The sequence below is a fragment of the Ammodytes marinus genome, assembly GCF_949987685.1.
Source record: "Ammodytes marinus genome assembly, chromosome: 11".
In the NCBI taxonomy this organism is placed as follows: Eukaryota; Metazoa; Chordata; class Actinopteri; order Uranoscopiformes; family Ammodytidae; genus Ammodytes; species Ammodytes marinus.
Window position 1 is genome coordinate 8,236,260 of NC_137215.1, and position 17,633 is coordinate 8,253,892.

Genomic DNA, 17,633 nt, shown 5'->3' on the forward strand with positions numbered 1-17,633 from the left:
CCTATTTTATCTCGACAGTGCGAATATCATACTTTTAATAACGACCTAAGCTGAAATAAAAGGGGGTGCATTACTCGCCGATCAGTTAACTGCTAGTCTATGCAAATTATTGTAGACCTAACACTAACACTCAATAATGACACATTGAATGAACCAAATGGTTTTCCTGCATATGCTTTGTCATTCTACTTTTACATCTCCATGCTAGTTCCTCCCCATTTAAAAAAAAGCTGATTGTTGTCATCATTGTTAGGTAGCCTACGAAACATTAACATTCATATTGTCGAGCCTAACTTTGTGCTTGTAAAACCACTTGATTTATAGATCTCCAGGATCTCTAGAGTAGGAATACAAATAAAGTGCCAGGCGAAACTCGGCATAACATAATCATGCAAGAGAAATCTGAAATTTGAGCACAAGAGGAGCACTTGAATGCAGCAAAAGTGACAACCACGATAAAAATGCAACGTTGGAGGAGCACGAGCCAACCCCCACAATCTCATCTATTGGTGAATGTTTGGGCATGCCAAATATTTTACGATTGACTCGCACACATTTAGAATTGAATCTCTTCTATAAAAAAACAGCTCTTATGCAACGATGACAAAATGGAAGGGGTAATGTACATGGAATGTAATTTGTTTGGAAAACATGGTGTAAATGGTGGGGCTTCATTTTAAGAACCTTAAACATTTAGCAAAAATCACATGAAATAATCAAATTGATATTCAATGCAATCAACTTTATCCCAGTATGAAAAAAAGAAAAAAATATATATATTACACTAGTAAAACAAAAACACACGATTAAATCACCATGAGACATTCCACTGTTGATAAACAATCAAAAGTGTAGGATGGCTATAGTTATGAGAAAAGACATGTTAATGCATATTAAATGCGCTTATTCTGCTTTTAACACTGATTTTGACTTATCATCTTATAATACAGCTTAAAGAGATAGGATCATTGAGTGTGCATATATTGTATAGCCACTGAGTACATTTTCTTCTATGTGGTCTGACAGAGTATTCAATACCATCTTCAGTCGACTTTGCATCCTTATCAGCCTTAACTCCATGGATCATCAACTTATCCGTATTATTCATTTGTCTCATTGGATGTGATATAGTGTGATTAGCCACACAGAATCCTTGACAATCTGACAAGATTTCAGTAAAAAAAAAAGTGTCTATTAGGCCTACTTTCTTTGGATCTTACTAAATCAGGCCATTAGGCCTACTGTTTTTTGTCTTTAGAATTTGTCAATATAGTGTGTAAGCTTGTTATGTGTGTAGGCTATTTGGGGATATGCTGCTGTGTGGAAAGTGGGGTAAACAAACTGTGCTGGACTCTGCTCAGTCCAATTTCTGACACAGATGTTTTGGGTTGTGGACTATTTTGGAAATCAGCTGCTTCTTAACAAGCTTCTCATCATGCTGACATTTCTTTGGACATTCACTGTCTTTATTTTCCTCGTCTTCTCCAGCTTTTTCCATTCTTATGTAATTCCAGAGGATAGTCCAGAAATACCAGCAACTATTTATCCACGAAAGGAAGGTATGAGCGCGTGAACCTGCATCTCATAGGGGAAATACTGTAAACAGATTTGTTTTGCAGCCTCCGTCCGCGCAATGTTGGGAAATCCACATTACTGCAATAATAAGACATGGCACGAGGTACCCAACGAGCAAAGACATAAAGAAGATGCATCAGCTTTACAACATTGCGCTGAACAATGCCTCAGGTGAAGGGAGCTGGCTGCGTGAGATCCAGACCCAGTGGAGGATGTGGTACACCGAGGACATGGACGGCAGACTGGTCCAGAAAGGCGTCGAGGATCACAAACATCTGGCCGTGAGGCTTTCAAAGCTGTTCCCCTCACTGATCTCAGAGGAGAAGCTCCGAGGTGGACTCATCAAGTTCATAACCAGCTCAAAGCACAGGTGTGTCAACAGCACCCTGTCCTTCAAGGCAGGACTCACAGACCTGTGGGCCATCACTGGTAAGACAGCATTGACACAGCTATATGATTTACCAAATAAATGCATTTTTCAATATAACCTGTAACCTTTTTATATCCAGATAAGGAGTTCTACCATGAAATGAACGATGCTATGATGAGGTTTTTTGACCAGTGCACCAGGTTTGTACTGGAAGTTTAAAACAACCCCTTGGTCTGAAGTGGACAAGTTCAAGCAGAGACCAGAGATGAGGAGGGTAGATCGCAGACCGCCTCGGAGTCCCCTGCAGTAACATACGGTCGGAACCAGTTCCTTTTTATGCTGTGTTTAGTGTGCATGTACAATATTTCAAAATATTTGACCTTTATTATAACTCTCAAGGATCTGTGCTCTCAGAGGTCTCATACTGGATTTCTTGTACGACCGAATAAGACAGAAGTCCCTGGAAGTATATTATAGTCTCCATATAAAAAGAGCTATACAGATTCTTATTGCCTTTAATCCAAGCAAAGTAAACTCACAGCATTGAATATGTGCCTTAATCGTCCTGAAACAGACTACAGAGTCAGAACATGTTGATAGTGTAAATTAGGTATTATACACAAACACAGTAACGCAGTCAGTGTCCACAGTGTGGTGCTGTTTTCTCATAGCAGAGAGGCCTCTGCACCAGGTTGGGTTGTAGTGACATGTATGGCCTTGGACTATTGTCATAGGTTACATAGGTTGGTGTCGACTCTTTGATGAATAAAAAACGCAAAGGTAGGAACATAGAGTGGTCAACTCCAAGTAGATGTAGTAGCAGCACCAAATGCTTCCCTTTTTGAGTCATTTATTACAGTGAGAACAAATGGGATGTTTTTTTCTGCACGAAAGGCCATTTTTGCACAGGTCTTTGTCATAGTAGTTAGAGCAAACGGTGGTCCTGATAACATTAAAGGTTGAGTCACAGATTCAAAATCACTTTTTGTCTAAATCACTGAATATCTCCTCACGATCAACATGCCTGCAATGCCTAGGCTTTGCAGGCATTCATCCTTCTGCCCATTTAACTTTATACTATAGCTTTGTGTTTCCTTTCCTGAACTACTGTAATCTGGTCTGGGCAGCTTCATATCCCAACCATCTCAAAAAATGATGTATTATTCAGAAGCGATTTTTAAGATTCATCACACATTCAAACAGATATGCTCCGTCAGCACCACTTTTTATACATTTTTATATATTTCCAATTCACAAATTGAATATCTATCACATATGTTTATTCATTCACAAGTTTATTTACAGAAACCAAGATCTCCCGGAAAGCTTTCAGACTTTGTTTACTTATTCATTTAACGTACATTCACATCGCACTAGACAGAGCAACAATAACAACTTATCTTTACCCTTTTCCTGCACATCACATCATCAATTTAGTAAATATTATAGAGGCCCGGCTTTATGGAATGTCTTACCTACCCTTTTAAGATCCATATCATCCCACTCACTCTTTAAAAAGCAGCTTAAAACACATCTTATCTTTTTGTGAATCTTCTAATCACCTCCTGTCTTCTCCATTGCTTTTCTCATTTTTTCATTATCTTTGACATGTATTCATCACATTTTTTTCCACCTATTTTTGATTATTTTGAGTATTTATGTACCTTGTCTCCTTCATTTCTAGAGTTTATTTGTTAGCCTGAATATGATTTTATTGTGATTATTGATAGGGGTGGAACCAGGGCTGGACTGGGACAAAAAATCGGCCCTGGCATTTTTGGCCATGGCAGCCCACCATGATTATTTATAGGATATGCGGAGGCAGGGGCGTTGCACCAAATTCTGGGCCCCTATACAGGAAGTCCTGATGGGCCCCCTGTCAGGCGGTCTTACAATACAAACATGTAAAAGCTATGTTTGTCTATAGTCCAAAACGTATGAGTGACTGGTCCCTCTCTGAGCCAGATAACAACACAATGTTTCTATTGATGAATGACCAAATCATTACGCGTACTTGAACACAACCCCTGGTCTAATGACTCTTAATAACCATGCACACACACAGTGTTTCTCACAGAAATTTGGGAGACTGTGTCGTGGACCCTGAACCTTCTAGGGGAGTCCGGGGGAGCTCCCCCGGAAGATTTTTTTTTAAATGTTAAAGTAAAATTCATCAATCTGGTGCACTTTGAGGAGAAAACTAAGGCTAAATCAACTGTTTCCTATTTAAGCTATTTAGTACTATTTTCTGGAATAATTTATAGACACAGAATGACCAAAAAGCAGAAAGAAGAAATGTACATGTTTAAAAAATCCAATCAGCTTCGGGAATTTTTTCCCTTCGTTTGTATTTCTTAATGGCCCAATATAGGCATTTGATCTTCGTAGACCCGAACAATGTTATTTAAAAAATAACAAAAATGTACTGACGAATGAAAGGCCCCTGACTTCTGTTTTTTTCCCTAAATACATTTTTTCTGGGCCTTCAAAGATCAGGGGCCTGTATTGAGCCAGTAAAAAAAATAAAAAAATACGTTTTAATTTTTTTGGGTGCAGCCCCCCTCTGCCTTGGGCCCCCCAAGCCTGTCCGCAGTCCGACGGCCCTGAACGTAACTGACCATCGTCAGATGCTCATAATTACCGAGTAGAAGTTGAATGCGTGATAATAGAATTCAATGCAGCCTCTGAATGGGCGACCCTCTGCTGTGTGTGTCATAGGGCCAGGCCCAGCCTAGAACCACTCATAATGGCCTGGGAGTGCTGGGACGTGAAGTTGACAGCCTGCACGCACATGTTTATGTCCATGGCACTCCCGAGTGGAAAGGGACCTCGGCCCTCGGCTGTGTGACTTGGCCGGGCCGAGTCACACAGCCCAGGGTCCAAAAAAAAAAAAAAAAAAAAAAAAAAAAAAAATTTTTTTTTTTTTTTTTTTTTTTTATGGACCTGGCCCGGCCCAAAATGCCTGCCGGCCCACCGGCCCATTGCCCGGTACGCCCGATGGCCAGTCCAGCCCTGGGTGGAACTCTGTACAAGCCCATTGGGCTTTGTTCCCTCCTTGCACCATTAATTGTTAATGTGTGCTAAATAAATAAACTAAACTAAACTAGGCTGGGTATCAACACTGGAGGTGTTTTCAGCGTACACACATACAGACAACTGTGAGGAAATACTCAATGACTGGCAGGATCAACTTCAGCAACTACGTGGACCACATCTGAGGGAATTGTTGAACAAGAGGCTACGGTCACAATATTAACAGCAAGACAAGCTGCATTCTCTTTCATGATGTGTTCGGTCGGTTGGACAAAGCAGCCAATGAAAACAAGTGAGTATTTAAACGGCAAAATCCCCTGGTTATAGCCTACTCTACAGTCCACAAACTTCCTAAAGTATGGAGGATATATAACATGTTCCTTTTACGCACATAGATGGAAAAATAACAGTGGTTTAAACACCAACTGCCCAGACATCACTGGGTACAAGTTTCATGTTCTGCTTGCTTTGTTGCATGTGTTGCAAACATCTTATGTGTTTGATTTACACTTGTGAAGTACCAATGCTTCAGCATTACAGCAGAAGTTATGTTTAAGTCTTCTCCCTAATTGTCCTGTACATCAGGTCAGGCCAGCAGGTGACTGAGGCTGTGACAGTGCAGGTGGGCCATGCAGAGACCCTCCTGCCCTTGCTCACCCTCCTGGGCTTCTCCAAAGACAGCGATACCCTGACTTCCACCAACTACGCCACGCAGGCCCAGCGCTCCTTCCGCACCAGCCACACCTTACCCTACGCGGCTAACCTTCTCCTGGTGCTATACGACTGTGGAGCAGGAGACCTGAGACTGCAGCCACTGCTCAACGAGAAGCCTGTGACTTTCCCCGGTTTGACTGACCAGAAGGCCTCCATACCGCTCTATCAAAGCAGGGAACTGCTCCAAGGCTGTGACTTTGAGACCGAGTGTGAGCTGTTCAAGCACACTGCTTAAGTTGAGGCAGACAAGGCAGATTCTGAAAGAAATGTGGCACTACTGTGACTGTATATTTGCCAACAACAATATGCTTCTATACCTATAAGAAAGTGTGTTGAATGAAATGTGTTCTAAATGTTCTGCTTATGATATTTAAAATGTCTTACATTGATCACTTTGCAGCTCAGTGTAGTCAACATTTTCAGGACGCACTAAATAAAAACACAAGATATGTGTTGGAGCCATTATGCCACTCTTTTGTTTGTTTTATTTTGTTACCTGTAGTTCTGTGTTTTGACCACTGGGTGGAGCTTTGGGCTCTAAGGAAGGCATAAAGGTAATCACCTGGCACGGCCAGGTGTGTGTACTTTGGGAAGAGCAAACCGTTTTGTACCGTGTCAGCTTGTCACCATACTTGTGTGATCTGTACTAAAATGATGGAAGTTACTGAACTATACCTTACCTGAATGAAACTGGAATATGTGCTACGGTGAGAATGCACCGACAACACAAATAAATGGGTCACAGCACTCAAAGAGAAGTTTGTATCGGACATTGATTATTGGCACCACAGAACACGCGTACGGCCGAGTTCTCCCACACCACACCAAACAAACCTAATGCAGAGCCGGTTAAAAGGCTCTACAATATGCTTAAATATGCCATTATTAGGGCCCGAGCACTGACAGGTGTGTTCCATCATCCAATTGAAATAGCTACAGTTTTTATTATTCTATACTTTTACCAAAACTTTAAGGTGTTTTACCTGTAGACTAATGTTTTTATTGTGATATTGGAAGCATATAGGGCCTACTACTAAACTGCTTCAGTAGCCTAAAAGGATATGAATACTTCTTCCACCGCTAACATACAGCATGAATCTCACAAGTAACTCCAACCTTAAAGATCTCTGTTACTGTTACTTTGAGAACTGGGTTTCTTCAAACATTGTCAAAGGTCAGGGCAGGGGTGGAGCAAACTAAATCTATAGGCTATTTGTGTAGGCTAGTAAAACAATAATCATAGGCCTACCATATAGGGATATATAGTAGGCCCAGGCCTGATATCTGGCTAGTGGCTATAAAAGTTATGTTTTTTTTTTCAGCCCATTTACAGTTGAAATGTAAATCATTAGATAAACACAATCAGTGGTGTCATTAAAAGTGGTTAAAGTCCATTTGAATCCGTGTAACGGGTTGGTTGGTTGGACACACCCACATGGACCACGTGACCAATTTTTGGCTGTGGTGGCTTGGGGTGCAGGCGGCCATACATTACAAGCTACCAGGCTGCATCATGCCTAACATTTTTTGGAAACTTATTTTTGTTCATCTCATCACCATAGTCGGCATTGGCCATTGTTTCCGTAAAGATGTGATTCCCGAGGTCAACCCAGACATACCAGCAATCGCCAAATATTTCACCACGAAAGGAAGGTATGAGGAAGTGAACCCGCATCTCATAGGGGACATACTGGCTGTAAACAGATCTATTTTGCAGCCTCCGTCCGAACAATGTCGGGAAATACACATTACTGCGATAATACGACACGGCACGAGGTACCCGACGAGCAAAAATGTCAAGAAGATGCAGCAGCTTTACAAGTTAGTAAAAAGCAGCGCCTCTGGCAAAGGGAGCTGGCTGCGTGAGATCCAGACCCAGTGGAGGATGTGGTACACCGAGGACATGGACGGCAGACTGGTCCAGAAAGGCGTCGAGGATCACAAACATCTGGCCGTGAGGCTTTCAAAGCTGTTCCCCTCACTGATCTCAGAGGAGAAGCTCCGAGGTGGACTCATCAAGTTCATAACCAGCTCAAAGCACAGGTGTGTCAACAGCACCCTGTCCTTCATGGCAGGACTCACGGACCTGTGGGCCATCACAGGTAAGACCACAATTACGCCGTGTAGGACTTACCATTTACAGGCGCATCTAAAAAATAAATAATAATAATAATAATAAAAAAGTGAAACTGTCATATATTTTAGATTCATTAGTCATCACAAAGTGAAATATGTCAGGCCTTTCTTTTGTTTTAATTCTGATGATTACGGCCCATAGTTTAAGAAATACAAAAAACATAGGCCTATCTTAAAATATTAGAGTATTAAATTAAACCAATCAAAAAAGGATTTATAATACAGGAATCTCAACCTTCTGAAAAGTAAGATTATTCTAGATTAGAATATTATAATAATATTACTTTATGTTTAATGAATCTAGAATATATGAAAGTTTCACTTTTTGAATTAAATTATGGAGAGAATTTATTTTTCATTGCATGTATACATGTATCTTTCAATAACCTGTAACCTTTTTGCTCTACCCAGATAAGGAGTTTGACCATGAGGTGAACGATGCTCTGATGAGGTTCTTTGACCAATGCACCAGGTTTGTGCAGGAAGTTGAGAAGAACCCCTCGGCTCTGTCAGAGGTGGACAAGTTCAAGCAGGGACCAGAGATGGAGAGGGTCCGGCAGAAGATCGCAGACCGCCTCGGAGTCCCCTACATTTACATCACAGCTGGTCAGTGGTGGAGGGAGTATTCAGAGACAGTATTTGAGTAAACAAATACAGAGTGCAACATTGTTGAGGGTTGCAGGGTCAGCTTTACTGACATTGTTCAATACAGGATTTACAGTGAAATGCACTTGTAGCTTCTCAAACAGAAAATGTAGAATTAGAATACAATAAAACCAATGAAATAGACAATAGAACAAAGTATAAATAATTAAAAAGTAGACAATTATATTTACAAGGATGATAACCAGTAAAATATATAAATATACTCCTGCCTGTATATGTTCAAAAAAGCAGCAAAAGTGGCAGATTAATCATTACATAATTAATAGTTTATTACAGAGTTGTAGCAGTCACATAATGAAGTTTGCGACTTTTTCACCTTGCAATGCTTCACGACTTTCTTCATAATGGTGCCCCACAGCGTTAGCAGCTTTTGTCGTTTAAAACAAAAAACATTGCCCCCGCACTTTAGGCAGCCAAAGTCTGCATATAACACACGTACAAACTGCTATTTGAAGGGTAGAATTAATGGATTGATTCCCAGGAACCTGAAACTGTTCACTCGCTCAACCATAGCTCCACTGCAGACAGGGTTTGTGTATATTCCCCTCCTTTTTCCTTGGATCAACAATCAGTTTCTCTGTTATGAACAGTAGGCTGTTCTCTGTGCACCACCCTGAGAGATTGTTATTGTCCTGCCGATGTGAAGTCTCATTGTTGTCAGTAATCCGGCCAATGGCGGTGCGGTACAATGGACAACATATAATAATGTAGATGAGCGCCACACAGTGGTGGTCATTCAGACTAGACACCGCAGACATTTTAGGTAAAACAAAGTAAGTGAGCAGGACTCCCATACTAAATACATCACCAGATCCCAGGTTACGTGTATGTCAATAAGTGTATTTGTAATTAAACACAGCTTTGTTAAGGAACATACATACACAATGTAAGCACAACGCAATCTAAAATGATAATGGTGTTACAGCTAGATTTTGACTCAGGGCCACTTTACAGGCCAGAGTCACACAATAAAACACAAAAGTAGTGCAAGGACACCGCGATAAAAAGTGTATAGAGAAGATGCAACATATAAATATAAAGTAAATGTAGAATGCATACTTGATATAATACTGTACATAGAAATAGCAATACAAATAACTGTAGTGAATTAGGATATTGTACATGCAATAGAATAATGTTAAATATATATATTTTTAAACTAAGCGATATGTACAGATGTAAATTATGACTTAGTGGTCAACATTATAAAGGTGTGCAGAATAAACATTAAAACGTAAACATTTTTAGATAGATCTGATGTTAACTGTTGCCAAGTGGCATAGTGATGAGCTTTGCTCAGGCATTCAACAGTCTTGTAGATAAATAAGACTGAATGTACAGGATTTCCCAGGGATGTAAATTACATGTACCCAAAATAACTTTTTATTTAAGGTGGTACATCCCCGTTTGTCTAGGGTGAAGGGACTGTAACTTAAAACCAGTTTAAAGGCAAGTAGGAGTCGGGTTGTAAAATAATGAGTATTTAATTATCAAAAAAACAAAAGTATCAAACTTAACCGGAAAAAATAAGAGAAGAGCAGCTTTGTAGGAAAAACAGGTAATTTCTTATACAAAAGCATAAACTTAACGTCAAAAGAAACACAGTTTAGCAGCAACAGTCCGGCAGCAAGCAGAGCAGGGGCCCAGACTGAGGCTTCACATGCTACTTAAATGCTGTCCTCTAATTACACCAGGTGAGCAGCACACCTGCTCACTCAATCAGTGGCAACCAAGAGAAACACAGAACAAAGAAAAACACCCAAAACAAGCCCAATCGTAACACCCCATACCAAAAATACAAACACCTAGTGTTTGTTAAAAAACAAAAATCAAGAGTCTTAAAATAATTTCATAAACAAACGAAACACAAGGGCGGTCTCCCACCGGAGACGTTGTCAGGGGAACTGGAGACCACCGAACATAGGAACTCTCCCCCTGAAGAGGGTGGCCCCTCTGAGGACAGCATACTCTGTTGGATGTGATGCAAAGTAGTTAGCTCGCTGCCATGCCAGATTAGCCAAAAAATGTCAAAGAGGACTAAGAAAAAAAAAATTACTACCATTAACTTCCTGAACTGGTGATGGGAAAATGTTGGTATAAATCCCGGATGAGAGACCAATTGTTACATCCCTGTCTGTCTAGGGGTAGAGACTGTAATTTAAAACCAGTTTAAAGGTAAGTAGGAGTCGGGTTGTAAAATAATGAGTATTTAATTATCAAAAAAACTAAAGTATCAAACTTAACTTCACCGGAAAAAATAACAGAAGAGCAGCTTTGCAGGAAAAACAGGTAACTTTTATTTTGGTGATTTTTTGCAATTTTTTTTACATACAAACATAAAACAAACAAAAACAGAATAAGTAAACACATACAATTAGAGCTGCAACGATTAATCGACGAATCGATTATTAATTGATTATCAAAGTAATCGTCAACTACTTTGACAATCGACCAATCGTGAAAAAAACAGGTAATTTCTTAAACAAAAGCAGAAACTTAACGTCAAAGAAATACAGTTTAGCAGCGAGCAGAGCAGGGGCCCAGACTGAGGCTTCACATGCTACTTAAATGCTGTCCTCTAATTACACCAGGTGAGAATGATTGAGTGAGCAGCACACCTGCTCACTCAATCAGTGGCAACCAAAAGAAACACAGAAAAACACACAAAACAAGCCCAGTCATAACAAAGGTATATCAAAGGTATATTTTTATAAACCTTTCAGTCCGTCTCAGCCTGAAAACCTATTTAACCTATTTTGCGGGTCTGAAGGGGTTTAATGCCCAACATCATTGTAAAAAACATAGTTGTCATTTAAGTATTACTATTTGTAAAGTAAGGAGGGGAACTGTGTGTAGAGCATCCCTATGGTCACACATTGAGTATTTGCACACTAGGTGGAGCTGTTTTCCAATTTGAAAGTGTTGTAGCACTACTTACTTTTTCCAATGTTGCCTTTATTTGTGAACTTGAAGAAGAGTCTCAGGCCTCAAACTGGTGAATTTAAAAAAGGATAAATTCAGTCACTTCCCTATGTTTGTTTTAATGAATACCTGATCTGTCTTTTACTACTTATTAACATGCCATTGCAACCAAATTTCCCTTCCAGATTCGGCGGAAGCTGCATTTTACCTTTGTGCCTATGAGTTTGCCATCAAGACTGTGAATTCTCCCTGGTGTCAGCTCTTTGACGAGGTTGATGCGCAGGTAGGGGCCTCAGGTATTTAATGTGCGCTAAGGTTTGTTGTGCCAGTGTCATCAGATGTCTGTGTGAATGAATCATTGAAAGCATGCATGTCAGCGTCCATCGTCACGGTTGGTTTAGCTGTTTAGTGGTTTCAGTGAAGTTACTGCACAAGATGTCCAAAATGTCTCAGGCTGCAATTATTTTTTCCACTTGTAGACTTTTTTATATATTTATTTATTTATAGGGTCAGAGCACAGCATATGCTTTAATGCAGGGATTCCCGACCCGTTAGTGCAGGGCCTTGAAATATTTCCAGAATCCTTTTTATTTAATTTCTTGTATGCAATAAAATAGGCCATAGCTTTTCCAACTTTGAAGGCATGTTACTACCACGTCCCAGCATGCATTGCTAGCGTAACAGTTTAAACACATACCTGTTCAAATTGATATGCATTCATACCAGAATCTCTGCTGTGGGTCAAAAACTGGACTTGGTGGAGCTTGTCAAACACGGCTAAAATTGCCCCTGGGCAAATCTATTGTGATCTGAGGAGCCCTGCTTTTCAAACGTCAAACTCTAGATCTAGAATCGAGACACCTAGACCATCAATTAGTCATCTCGTCATCCATTAGTCAACATGACACACACCTAAAAAGGGACTAAAATCGCCTCTGCTAACTAGCTCCCTTTCCTTGAAGGCCACCGTAGCTTCTGTAAATTCTCCGAACGGGAGGGGTAGAGATGCAGCATTGCAATCTAGAAATACATTACACAAACACTACCTTTAAGGAGGGGGAGGACATGATGAAGCAAACTACACATCCATCCTATCGTGTTAGATATACCCAACAATGGGCGCTCCGGTGGCGTAGTGGATAGAGCGCGTACCATATTGGCTCCGGCCTTCATTGCAGTGGTCGCGGGTTTGAATCCGACCCGTGGACCTTTACTGAAGGTCATCCCCCCTCTCTCTCTCCGTCTCCCCATTTAAACTCTGTACTATCAAATAAAGCTTGAAAATGCCAAAAAAAAAAGATATACCCAACAGCCGTAGACAATGTCGACAAAGACAATTAAATCAGCCAAAATCTTGAACATATTCTATAATAATAATAATAATATATTTATTTATATAGCACCTTTAAAAACATTGGTTTACAAAGTGCTTTAACAAAATACATACGAGCAAGTACAATCAAATGAATACATATTAATCAAAAAAAAGAAAAACACACATACAAAAAGATAAATACATTTGACATATGACATTTATTTATTTATTTATTTTATTTATTATTCTTTCGGACAATTCCACCAATACACAATTTTCTCTTTCATATCTTCATACATCTTACTTTGTGTTGTCCGAAGGGTGACGGAAGAAGCCAAAGGCTTATCAGGTCCCGCCCCCATTTTCATCAGATTCGGATTTAGATACACAGATACACAGTTATTGTTTCAGAAATTTAAAAAAATAAATAAATAAAACAAACAATAAAAAAATAAGAAAAAAAAAAAAACAGACGCGTGTTGAAAACACGCGGTCAATGGCATTTAGAGACCAACTTAGCAGTTCTCAGCTCAGTTCAGTTTGTCTGTGTCAATGCAAAGTGTGAAGTGGCCTTGTATGTGGCCTGTTCAATTTCTTATCTGGTAGTCTAAACACATCTGCAAAAGTATTCAAAAACATACAAGTCTGTCTGCTGGCCTCTATTATTCGTTACAATATTGTTATGATAGTGACATTCACATTGTGCTCAGCTTATTAGTCTGTCATTTTCAATAATTTTTGAAACATAATTTGTTTTGAAATTGCGCAAACTGCAACTCCCTTTGACATCTTCATCAAGTTCATTCCACAGCTTAATACCCTTTACAGAAATCGAAAAGGATCTAAGTGTGGTCCGTATATTTTTCTCAGTGAATTTTCCTTTTCTTCTTAAATCATATAGTTTAGAAGTGGAAGGCCAAAAGACTCCTGCCTTATACAACTTGTATACTACTTGTTGTTACAAGTCTACGTGACATTAAAGCTGCTTGAAATAATACCTTGCGTGATTAAAAAATATCAACAGATTTTATGCTTCACAAACATAAGCACTTAACTCCTTCCCTGGCGATGCTTTGTTCAATCTGGTTCAACAGGTTGTGGAGTATGCAAACGACCTGAAGCAATTCTGGAAAAGAGGCTACGGTCACGATATTAACAGCAAGGCGAGCTGCGTTCTCTTTCATGACGTGTTCAGTCGGTTGGAAAAAGCAGCCAATGAAAATAGGTGAGTAAAAACAATGTTTGTTTAATGCGTCTGATGGCGCACAGGGATAAGCCATGTCAGGCCTCAGGCACAGGCAATTATTGTTAGTTACAGTAGTGGGTTTTGGTCTTCTTGGTTTTCCTGTGTGAACATTGCAAAGTTGGCCTGTGCACTCTATAGAGATCACATTTGTATTCAGGCCTTTACTTCATCACCATCCTTGTTTTACTATTTTTCTTTTATCTGTTCTGTGTATTTTGATTATTAACAGTTGTTAACTTTAAGCTTGGCAAAAACACACAGACATCGCTGTGAACCTTTCCTAAATTTGTCGGCACAAATAAACAACTCTGACACCGCTGAGCTGTTTCGTGGTTGCTTTAATACATGTCAGCGGTTTGGCCAAACAAAATAAAAGCAGACCATAACCTCATCCTTAAAGTGGAAAGAACATGAATGCACCCAAAATGTCATTCATAAATGGATCTCTGAGTTTCATGTCATATGAACTTCAGAGCAGTGTTAATTTTGGCAGCAAATTCTGATTTAGTCTTAGTCTTAGTCTTTTGAATATCACACAATTTAGTCTTAGTCCTATTCTAGTCATCTGAAATCTTTTAGTCTTAGTCTAGTCTTAGTCTACTAAATATAAGCAGATTTTAGTTTGACTAAATCTACAGCGGACTTCGTCGACTAAGTGTTTTTCTTCATTGAATGGTATTAAGGTTTGAATATGCAATACAGACACAGATTTAATGGTTGTAATACAAAACATGTATTCTATTTCATAAGTAATAATCTCACATAAAATCAGTGTACCTGACTGGATAGGGGAGAGGGGGGGCTTTAAGAGCCTGTGCCCGGGGGTCCATTATCTCATGATCTGTCTATGAACCAACTGGATTCCACAATCTTTTTTCTTTTTGCGGGGAGCATGCACAAGCATTATTTATAAAAAATAAATAAAAATAAAGAAAATATTTAAAAAAAGTGGGGGGCCCCACACTAGGTCTTGAAACGGGCCCCGAGATCGTTAAGGCCGCCCCTGGGCAGCAGCAGCAGCACGCAGTTGAGGTGCTGATAAATTTGAGCAACTGCGCCTTCCTTTAAAGACCTACTTCACCGGTTTGAATATGAAGGTGTATTGAATTCTGAGATCCTATGTAGTATAAATGTGCAAAAAAAAAAAAAATCGGTTCATCCTAGCCTGAGAAAAGGCAGAAAGAGTGTTTTTTTTAACCCTATATTAATCTTACTGTGACATCACAGTAAGATAAATATAGGGTTAAAAAAATAATTACTTTGTAAATATTACTGTGATGTCACAGTAGGAGAAATCACAGTAATATTTACAAAGTAAGGTTTTTTTTTTAACCCTATATTTATCTTACTGTGATGTCACAGTAAGATTAATATAGGGTTAAAAAAACACTCTTTCTGCCTTTTCTCAGGCTAGGATGAACCAATTTCAATTTTTTTTGCACATTTATACTACATAGGATCTCAGAATTCAATACACCTTCATATTCAAACCGGTGAAGTAGGCCTTTAAGCAACACTGCGGCCGCTGTGTGTGTTCGGACTTCTTTTGCATCAAAGCCTTTTAGATATTGCAATTAGAGGTTTTAATTGAACGCTGTCCATGCGTCGGAGTTGATTGTAACTTAAAGGTCCCATATTATGCTAAATGCACTTTTTAAATGTGTTCCAACATATCCATGCGTCCACGGTGTGCCTAGAGACTGCCAAAATATCAAAAAAAATAACAATCTCTCCTTTTCTCACTCTCCCCTTTTCTGAAACCCCCACCCCTCCCCCCAAAAACACTCCAGTCAGAATTATCCCCTTTTCTGACCTCACAAACCGTAAAGCCAGAAGCTTCCACTGTGCAGCCCACACCCCTATTTCTTATTGGTCCACGGCCCTGACAGACAGAGGGCGAGGCGTATCTGGCTTCGCTTCCGGACAGGGGGCGGGGGGAGCTCAAAGATTGTATATTTACGAGGGGACCTGCAACTCTTTTTTTAAAAATAGGCCATTGTGAGATTAGCTGAACATCAGCATAGTACAATAAATTATCTGAAAGTTTTTTTCAGCAAACAATTAAAGAAAAACGTATTAGGGACCACTAAGACCATATAATATGGTGTATAATAGAACCGAAAAGTGTATAATATGGGAGCTTTAAAAACAGAAACTAACGGACGGAGGCGGCAGTTTCACATGGCTCTGTGTATTCAAACTCGAGACAGAGCCTACTACAAACAGATCGCGGAACTTAGCCGTTCCCCTAGACATCGTTAACGGGCAGGATATCCCTGACTATCATTTTTGTCCATCATACCGCAGAGTTTTTCAGCACAGCGGCTCACTCCACCCGCTCACACCTGCGCGGTCTCCCGTCGATTTTCACCGACACACATTCGCTGCTTTGCACTGATTGGATTTCTTCCCAACTTGTCCCACACAAAGAGTAGTTCTGATTGGATCTCTTCTCCATTCGTCCCGCCCTAACAGTTTCGTCTCGTTCCTATTCGTAGACTATAGTGTCAGTTAAATTAGTCTCAGTCTTCGTCATCACATCTGCGTTTTTATTTAGTTTACGTCCGTGAAAAAGGTTCGTAGACGAATATTTTTCGTCATAGTCTTAGTCTACGAAATTAACACTGCTTCAGAGATCCATTTATGAATGACATTCCTGATATAGCAATCCGTTTTGTACAGGGAACCACTGGTCCAACATGCTTTGTCAATTTTACTGCCGGATTTATGACTATACTTGAGCTACTGTTACCTGCATGTCCCCAAAGGTACCAGCGTAACTTGTTATGTGACTTGCTGTGTGAAGAATGTCACACCACAATTTATGCAAATGCAGGGGGAATACAGTTTGGTTTACTGTTTCTTACTGTATGAACAGTAATAAGCATATAACAGTAGTATAAAGTACTAAACTGTCCAGTGACGACCATATCACAAAAATGTCACAAACATTTTGTGTTAGACTTGAAACTGAAGTTATATACCCTGTATACATCAGGTCAGGCCAGCAGGTGACTGAGGCTGTGACAGTGCAGGTGGGCCATGCAGAGACCCTCCTGCCCTTGCTCACCCTCCTGGGCTTCTCCAAAGACAGCGATACCCTGACTTCCACCAACTACGCCACGCAGGCCCAGCGCTCCTTCCGCACCAGCCACACGTTACCCTACGCGGCTAACCTTCTCCTGGTGCTATACGACTGTGGAGCAGGAGACCTGAGACTGCAGCCACTGCTCAACGAGAAGCCTGTGACTTTCCCCGGTTTGACTGACCAGAAGGCCTCCATACCGCTCTATCAAAGCATCAGAGAGCGCTACAGGGAACTGCTCCAAGGCTGTGACTTTGAGACCGAGTGTGAGCTGTTCAAGCACACTGCTTAAGTTGAGGCAGACAAGGCAGATTCTGAACAAACCAGGCATTGCAGTGGCTTTATTGTGTGTTTTGTTTGCAAAATTGACTGATCACAGTGGTGGTCCTAAAATGGGGCTTGATGCTTCTTCTACGAACACCAAGAAAATGGGGCTGTTTGACTAGCCCTTTTTTATTTGGTGCCCATAATTCATTTCAGATTCACCTGTACCATTACAGTATTACTACTGCTATATTACTTGTTTCCATTGTTGGACAGCCGGAAATAAAGAATTTATTTTTGCAGTGTA

The 17,633-nt window shown here is 40.1% G+C and overlaps 1 protein-coding gene and 1 pseudogene across 2 annotated transcripts; both read left to right on the forward strand.

Annotated features, from left to right (window-relative positions):
* Positions 1–1,310: 1,310 nt before the first annotated feature.
* Positions 1,311–5,927, forward strand: LOC307257590 (multiple inositol polyphosphate phosphatase 1-like; annotated as a pseudogene). Its single transcript has 5 exons — positions 1,311–1,332; positions 1,515–2,004; positions 2,085–2,251; positions 5,183–5,270; positions 5,564–5,927. The product of its transcript is annotated as a multiple inositol polyphosphate phosphatase 1-like (transcript).
* Positions 5,928–7,169: 1,242 nt separating this feature from the next.
* minpp1a (multiple inositol-polyphosphate phosphatase 1a) lies at positions 7,170–17,633 on the forward strand. The gene is made up of 5 exons (XM_080036640.1): positions 7,170–7,794; positions 8,240–8,434; positions 11,602–11,699; positions 13,826–13,956; positions 16,976–17,633. The coding sequence occupies exons 1-5, from the start codon at positions 7,206–7,208 to the stop codon at positions 17,352–17,354; spliced, it is 1,392 nt and encodes a 463-aa protein (XP_079892766.1). The 5' UTR covers positions 7,170–7,205; the 3' UTR covers positions 17,355–17,633.

Excerpts from the sequence above, each read along its gene's own strand:
- minpp1a (XM_080036640.1), top strand. The coding sequence starts at position 7,206 with ATGCCTAACATTTTTTGGAAACTTATTTTTGTTCATCTCATCACCATA. Across the intron at positions 11,700-13,825 it reads TTGACGAGGTTGATGCGCAG|GTTGTGGAGTATGCAAACGA; the intron begins GTAGGGGCCTCA and ends CTGGTTCAACAG. Across the intron at positions 13,957-16,975 it reads AAAGCAGCCAATGAAAATAG|GTCAGGCCAGCAGGTGACTG; the intron begins GTGAGTAAAAAC and ends TGTATACATCAG.